Source organism: Physeter macrocephalus, chromosome 1 (assembly GCF_002837175.3).
Source record: "Physeter macrocephalus isolate SW-GA chromosome 1, ASM283717v5, whole genome shotgun sequence".
Lineage (NCBI taxonomy): Eukaryota > Metazoa > Chordata > Mammalia > Artiodactyla > Physeteridae > Physeter > Physeter macrocephalus.
In genome coordinates, this window is record NC_041214.2 from 113,013,724 (window position 1) to 113,022,033 (window position 8,310).

Consider the following 8,310-nt stretch of genomic DNA (forward strand, 5'->3'; position numbering starts at 1 on the left):
AAAACTACAGTGAGGTATCACCTCACACGGGTCAGAATGGCCATCATCAAAAAATCTACAAACAATAAATGCTGGAGAGGGTGTGGACAAAAGGGAACTCTCTTGTAGTGTTGGTGGGAATGTAAATTGATACAGCCACTATGGAGAACAGTATGGAGGTTCCCTAAAAAACTAAAAATAGAACTACCATATGACCCAGCAATCCCACTACTGGGCATATACCCTGAGAAAACCATAATTCAAAAAGAGTCATGTATCACAATGTTCATTGCAGCACTATTTACAGTAGCCAGGACAGGGAAGCAACCTAAATGTCCATCGACAGATGAGTGGATAAAGAAGAAGTGGCACATAAATACAATGGAATATTACTCAGCCAAAAAAAGAAATGAAATTGAACTATTTGTAGTGGGGTGGATAGACCTAGAGTCTGTCATACAGAGTGAAGTAAGTCAGAAAGAGAAAAACAAATACCATATGCTAACACATATATATGGAATCTAAAAAAAAGCGTTCTGAAGAACCTAGGGGCAGGACAGGAATAAAGACGCAGACGTAGAGAATGGACTTGAGGACACGGGGGGGGGAAGGGTAAGCTGGGACTAAGTGAGAGAGTAGCATTGACATATATACGCTGGCAAATGTAAAATAGGTAGCTAGTGGGAAGCAGCTGCATCGCATGGGGAGATCAGCTCGGTGCTTTGTGACCACCTACCTAGAGGGGTGGGTTAGGGAAGGTGGGAAGGAGACGCATGAGCGAGGGGATATGGGGATATATGTATATGTATAGCTGATTTACTTTGTTATACATTAGAAACTAACACACCATTGTAAAGCAATTATACTCTAATAAAGATGTTAAAAAAAAAAAAAGACTGGTTTCGGTCTTGAGTGCTCTTGTTAGTTCCCTCCTGGGTCACTCACATGGCCTGAAGGAAGCCATGGGCAATGTTGTGAGGCATCCCTGTGGAGAGGCTCACATGATGATGGACTGAGGCCTGCCAACAGCCACCTGAATGAGCTTCAAGAAGGGTTCCTCATGGTGGAGCCCCTAAAGTCCAGCTTACAACTTGACTGACAACTGATGAGAGATGTAGAGCCAGAGAGACTGAACTTAGCCATGCCTGTGAGGTAACAGAAACTGAGATAAGGAATCTTTTCTGTTTTAAGCTACTAACTTTGGGGGTAATTTGTTATAAAACAATAGATTAATACAAAGAGAAACAGAATTGAGACACCAGCATGGAAAGGAGGAAGGTAAATCAGAGTAGACAGGACACAGTCCTCTTTTCTCTTAATCAAGAATAATCTTGCAGAGTAGGAGAGATATGAAATGATCAATGTGAAAATAAAGAATTAGTAAGAAAATACAGTAGTGAGAGAGGTAAGTAAGGAGGGAAAGGGACAAGTACTCTTGCTGAAGATTCTCTTATGATCCAAGGAGATAAACAAAAGGCTAGCTTAAGAAAAAAAGAAGTCCAGTGTTGTCTCTGAGGGGGAGAGGATAGGTCATGGAACCACTAAAAGGCTACTGACATCATGGAGGCATCAATGAAAATTCACGAAATCCCTCATAAAGGATTATATTCTGGGAACCATAATTACAAAGTCACTAGGGCTGGCTCTGAAATGAGTAATGTTGAGGAGGGAAGAGGGTGATGCAATCTCTAGGAGTAAGGGAATTCATCATTTATTTTGGAAGCAGTATTTGGAAAAAAAAACCCAACTACTGGCAAATCTTTATACTCACATTATTAAGGAGGCCAAGGATGATTGTTTAGATGTGAAATGGTTGCTAGAGATGATGTAGTTGCAAGGGTAGAAAACTTGTATAAAGTTATAAACCTGCTGCTTGAAATACTGGAAAGATGGGAGGTGTGGACTCAGTAATAAAAATGTGAGGCCTAGCTATGGCAAAGGAGGGAACATCATCTAACTGGACAGATGCTTCCACCTGGTGATATGCATATTACAGCTAGCAGCATAATGCCAGGCAGCTCCTATGCAAGCATTAAAAAACAAACAAAAAACCCCTTCAAGAACAGCAAACAAGTAAGCAAATTTGAAAAAAATTCAAAACTTAAATATAGTAAACAGTAATTTCTTTTCTTTTTCTTTTTTTTTTTGATCCAAGAAAAAATATGATTACTATTAAAAAACAAATACTTGGTCACATGTGCCAAATGAATCATGTGCCTATGGCTGTGCTAGGTACCACAGTGAACACAAAAGAAACCCTGGCCCCTGAGGTGCTTATGGGCTAGTTGGAAATGCAACCTCTACGTGCATAAACAACTAGAGAAGTACTCAAGAAAGGACAGTCGGCCTGACAAAAAGGCCATCCTTGGGGTGGTGAGATGAGTTCCAGAGGGAGAAGGGAGACAGGACGAGGAGGCCACAGAGGAGCCCAAGGGACTGTGTGGTATTAGGGCTGGAGGAGAAGAGACTCCCAGGTCTAATGTCAAGGTGGGGGACCCTTCAAGGAAGGGCTGAAGGAGGGACAATAGTCACGGGGCACCAAAAGGCGTCTGTGGGCAGCAGCGTCAGGGAGCCAATGGCTCACAGCTGGGACACAAAGGGTTGAGATGGGAAGAGGGGTAATAAAGCTGGGATACCAGTCTAGTCATCCATTATTCCTTTTCACAAATGAGTGCCAGTTCGGGGAAGGTTCTGTGCCAGATGCAGTGGAGATGCACAGATGTGTACAGCATGGTAGGGAGACCAGAGAGATAGATGGATAACACTCAAATAAGGCAGAGGGGCACAAGGAGATTCCTGTGTGAATTCTCTGGCCAGGGCAATGATAGACTTGTAGAGAGTGATAAGGGCACTGGGTCTACCTAGGACTTTGATTCTTTTTTTTTTTTTAATTTTTATTTATTTATTTATTTACTTATTGGCCACTCGGCATGCAGGTTCTTAGTTCCCGGATGAGGGATTGAACCAGTGTCCCCTGCAGTGGAAGCCCTAACCACTGGACCGCCAGGGAATTCCCAGGACTTTGTTTCCTTAAAGTAATTTGTTAGTGAAAGAAATTAGAGCAAGATGAAGGTGGTTAAAATGAGCAGTAAAATCTCTGGTGATTTTTTTTTTCCTTGGCAGAAAATAGCAATGGCATGCAACCAAGAAATTACTTGATGGCATGGTAAATCCAATTTTCCCAAGTTGAATGAGGAAGGACAGGTGGAAAGGGAAATGGAAGCAGTGTCATCCTCAGGGTGTGGCTTAAAGGCAGTCAAGTGGGTCATCACTCCTGATACCCATCTCTCTGAGCTTCAGGTTCTTTGTAAAATGGGGTCCCCCCTACTTCGCAGGAAAGCTGTGATGATTGTGAGTCATGGTGCCTTACACAGTGCCTGTGGTGAGTGTTCAATAATTCGTCTTATTATTGTTGAAACCAGGGCTGCTGAAAGATAGGTGAATGCTCATGGAAATTAAGAATGTATTTAACTTTCTCTTCCTCGATCTTTCTCCTTTCTTCCTGTGGTTCCCTGCCATTTATCTAACTTGATGGTTGTGGGAAAAGAAGACTCAAGTTGGAAGGAGGTAAAAAATAGGTGGGAATTCAGCAAGGCAAACGCTCCGCCAATAAAAAGACAGTAAAGATGCAGGCTTGGGTGAGTTTATTAATGCAAATTTATTCTTTCGCCAAAGAGTCCAGATAAAGTGAGGAACAATCAAAAATAAAATCAAGGGAGAAAGTAATAAAAAAGAAAGCAAAGCCAGTGGGCTACAAAGAATATTTGGAGCAAGCGCAGTAACGCGCCTCGCCGCTAGGGCGGCGGTGCCGTCCAGTCGGCCGCTGGTGGTGGCGGCCACTTCCCTTCAGGAAGTCCGGTCTCCGCCTCTTGCTCCCACCCTGATTGCTCGGCGGCGGCAGCGGTGGTCCCTGCCTCTCCGCCTCCTCCACCTCGGCCTGTCCACTGGCGGGCAGTGTTGGCGCGGAGGGGGCCCCTGCCTCAGAGAAGATACCACGTTGAATGAGCAAAGACTGAACTTTTTACAGATACCTTTTGTAAAAGGCTTATAAGGAATAGTGCCATAATTTGAATCACAATGGATTTCACGTTATGAGGTGAATGGGAGCGGAGTATTGGACAAAAATAGATGTTTTAATCTCTGCATCATGGTTTTTAGCTCCTCAGCTGTTGCACAGTCTCACTATTTGGGGAAAGTTCATGCTAAAAAACTGAAGCAATCAATGGGTGAATATGATCAAATTTCTCCACCAAGTTCTCAACCTGTTAAGGAGAACCCCTTGTCAACCTAACGAAGCATTCAAAGACATGTGACTCTTTTCAAGATGAACTTGAAGATTACATCAAAGTGCAGTAAGCCAGAGGCTTAGAGCCAAAGACTTGTTTCAGAAAGATGAGAGAGGATTATTTGGAAACCTGTGTGTGCAAAGAAGAGGTTGATTCTAGACCCAGGTGTAGAGTGATTGATCAAAGGCTCCTTTGTGAAACCATCCAGACCTACCGAAGACCATGCAGTATTTCGCAAACAGTGGAAAAGCGGTTACCTCAGCGGCTAGCAGCTCATGACAGCAGGCTGGGACTGGACTCCCTGAGCTGCTGTCAATTCACCAGGGACTGTTTCTCAGGAAAACCAGTAGCCCTGAACTTTAGTCAGCAAGAGTATAACTGTAGCTCATACAGTGTAGAATCTGAGGTTTACAGGCACCTCTCCTCAGAAAACAGTACCAGTGTCCATCAAGCTAGTTATAAACAGATACATCACAAGAGAAAAAGGCTCCCAGAGAAAGGCTGGGAAAAACGAGAGGAGCGGCCCAAGCATAAGAGGAAGAAAGCTTATGAGGAAATAGATTTAGACAAATACAAGAGCATCCAAAGAAACAAAACAGAGGTGGAAACAGTCAGTACAGAAAAGCTTAAGAACCGAAAGGAGAAAAAAAGCCGAGATGTAGCCTTTAAGAAAGAGGAACATAAGCGTAGTAAAGAGAAAAAGGAACAAGGCAAAGAAAGGAAGAAGAGGAGATGCTTTGGGACCAGTCTCTCCTTGGATTTTGAAGCTCTTGCATTGGTTCTCCTGAGGTTAAACTGAAAAAAGAGTTGAGGAGCTTGGTTTTACGATGTTCCTATCGCTCTTTTCACGTGAACAGGTACAAAGGCTAAGTGAACAGAAAACATTTAGTGTGCTTGCTCTCCAACATGGAAATTACTTTTCCTCTTTTCTAAAATCATTACTACATTTTTCTTATACATAATGTAATTTCCCTTAACGAGAGTGGCTCTGCTTTAATTCATCAAATTGCTATGATGGTGGAAGTATTTTTCCCTTGGGATGTCATTTATTTTAAATTGGAGGATTAATAGGCTTTACAGAATCTATTTCTTGATTGGGTTTTAGTTTGGGGTGGGTGTTTTTATATTCATTAGTTTTCTCTGTGAAGCAGTTTAGATTGATTTTTTTTTCCTTTGTTAGATCTAACTTGCAGTATATTTTCTATATTGGAAAGTGGAAAATGACATACATTATAATAAGCTTAAGTTACATACAGTTTTAAACATTTCAAGGAGTCTTGATAAAAAATCAGTTTATATTCTGGAAATGTTGATAATATAATAAAGTTCTAATTTCTACAAAAAAAAAGAATATTTGGAAACAAGTTCTGCAAGTAGGCACTGATTAGAGGCAAAGGTCAAAGAAGGCATGAGTATGGTATGGTCAGTGGAGTTAAGTGAGGTAAAATCAAACCCCATCTTGGGGTGAAATAAATTGAAAAGCTACAGATGTTAACCTGTAGGTCTTAGAAAGAATGGTTCAAACTAAAATTGATACAGGGCCTTGGAGTTAAATATTTACTGGCTGGAGAGAAAACCAAGACTGATTATACATTAAATATGTTATCTTTCTGCATTTCCCACCTCACAAAGAAAAAATAATGAATAAAATAAAAGACTTAAAGTATATTTTACTATAAGAATTATCACTTCAGTGCTTACTCTTTGCCAACCACAGTTCAAAGAGCTTAACAAGTGTTAATCACTTAATTCTCACTGTAACCCTGTGAAGAAAATACATGCATTATCACCACTTTACCAATACGGAGACTGAAGCACAGAGAGTTTAACTTGCCCAAGGAGTCACAGCTTGTAGGTAACCAAAATGCTAAACTGCTTCCCACAATTATCCTGAGCCCGGTCACAAACTTTGGGTCACAAAACTCTAGTGGAATGTGTTTAGGGACACCTACAATAAGAATAAGGCCACATATCATTACTATGAAGAAGATGGTAACTTTGGACTGACAGTTAGATAGTCCTTTAAAAAATCACACATGGTTACCAATTAGGTCTCAGGGACGATAATGTAAGAAAGGTGCAAATGGATGTGAGTGGCCAGCAAGAATATTAAAAAGGCAATAAAAGTTCTGAAGTCCAGGGAGCAAAGTTTATCAAATGGCCACTTGTGGTAATACAAAGATAGCAAATCCTCAATAAGAATTCACACAACAGACATGATGCTAGATAGACATGAGGCCCTGGGAGCCTGCTCACAGCATGTCTTGGTACTGTAATAATACATTGGTGTGGGGGCAATCTTGCATATCTATGTTATTTGTCTTCTCCTAGGAACTATACCCCAAAGAATAAAACTGGATCTTTGGTAAAAATGTAATACAAGAATCTAAGATATCATTATTGTAAAATACATTTATATTGTAAAAAAAATATTAGGGGGAAAAATAGACCTTGCTGGTTTGTAATTAATGAAGCATGGCTCTTTCAAAGGCAGAGAAGGTAAAAGCTTCCCTCAAATCCCACCAATAACTGGTATTGGAGCACACGGAATGCTGTAGAGGGGTAGAAGAGGCTGATTTCAGAGCCAACAGCTGTGACTCTCCCACAGTGACTGTCACCTGTTCGGTTTTCTTTGACAGGGCAGGAACTGGAGCTGTCTCCTGCTGTGTCATTCCTGTGTCTCCTCCTCCTTCACCATCTGATGCTTCTAGGAAACAAAGTTTTAAAATGAGAAAAGCACCTCTCTCTTTCTCCCATTGCTAGTGTAATCTTGGTACCACCTTTTTAGAAGGTTCTATCCCTTGACTCATTAATTTCACCTCTAAGAAGCTGAATTTAAGAAAATGATCCAAAATGAAGACAGAGGTTTAAGAACCAAGGTGGCAGTGTTATTTATAAAACTGCAAAAATGAAGATTATTCAGATGTCTAAATTTGAGAATGTTTAATTATGGAACACTCACGCTGATTTTACAGATATTAAACTCCCCATTTTCAGATAAGAAAGTTACTGCTTAGAGGGATGAAGTAATTTGCCCAGGTCACACACCTGGGAACCCTATTTGAGTCCAAAGTCTTCCCCACAAGTGATACCGCCTGCACTGAGAACCAGCCAGCTCTTGAAGCCTGTGTGCTGGCTCCAGGGGTAATGTTAATAGAGTGTGACAGAAAGATTATAGATCATGAGAAATTCTTATTTTGAATTTATAAAATCTTTCAACACTGGAAAAAGTAAATTCTTACTCTAAGAACCAGGAAAAATAAAAGCTTTAATAATTTTTCTGTTAAAAATCTCTTTTAAAGAAACATGGCAACCATAAGTTTCTTACTTTCCATAATGCCATACTGTCTTCCAGATTTTAGTGGTTGTTCTCTTTGGACACATTTTTGAATCTTTGAAAGGCTTTACTCACTCCCTTTGAGTTTTTCAGTATATCTCAAAGCCCAAAATGTGAATTTGTGAGTAATATTGGTCAGAATTCATATTTAGGTACAAATTAACTAGTTTGGTAGTCCTGAGCTTTTAAATGTTTACATACTATGATGGTTAATTTTATGTGTCAACTTGATTGGGCCACAGGGTGCCCAGATATTTGGTCAAACATTATTCTGGATGTTTCTGTGTAGGTGTTTTTGGTTGAGATTAACATTTGAATGGGTAGATTGAATAAAGCAGATTTCCCTCCCTAATGTGGGTGGCACTCATCCAATCAGATATGGCTGGAATAGAACTAAAAGCATGAAAGAAGAAGTAACAACTGACACTGCAGAAATACAAAGGATCATGAGAGATTACTACAAGCAGCTATATGCCAATAAAATGGACAACCTGGAAGAAATGGACAAATTCTTAGAAAAGCATAGCCTTCCAAGACTGAACCAGGAAGAAACAGAAACATGAACAGACCAATCACAAGCACTGAAATTGAAACTGTGATTAAAAATCTTCCCACAAACAAAAGCCCAGGGCCAGATGGCTTCACAGGCAAATTCTATCAAACATTTAGAGAAGAGCTAACACCTATCCTTCTCAAATTCTTCCAAAA

General features: G+C 40.5%; 1 protein-coding gene and 1 pseudogene across 12 annotated transcripts in view; one reads left to right on the top strand and one right to left on the bottom strand.

Annotated features, from left to right (window-relative positions):
• The window catches only part of CMSS1 (cms1 ribosomal small subunit homolog), a 380,724-nt gene that overhangs the window by 28,534 nt on the left and 343,880 nt on the right, over nucleotides 1–8,310 (bottom strand). For 7 of the 12 annotated variants that reach the window (XM_007129006.3, XM_007129008.3, XM_055085928.1 and 4 more), the window contains one exon: nucleotides 6,884–6,972. The exons of 2 other annotated variants lie outside the window; for them this stretch is intronic. In XM_007129006.3, the coding sequence (XP_007129068.1) occupies nucleotides 6,884–6,972 (89 nt within the window). The remainder of the gene's footprint in view (nucleotides 1–6,883; nucleotides 6,973–8,310) is intronic. 3 more of the 12 variants (XM_055085917.1, XM_055085911.1, XM_055085923.1) reach the window with 1 other exon arrangement.
• On the top strand, nucleotides 3,196–5,030 carry LOC102975164 (lysine-rich coiled-coil protein 1-like; annotated as a pseudogene).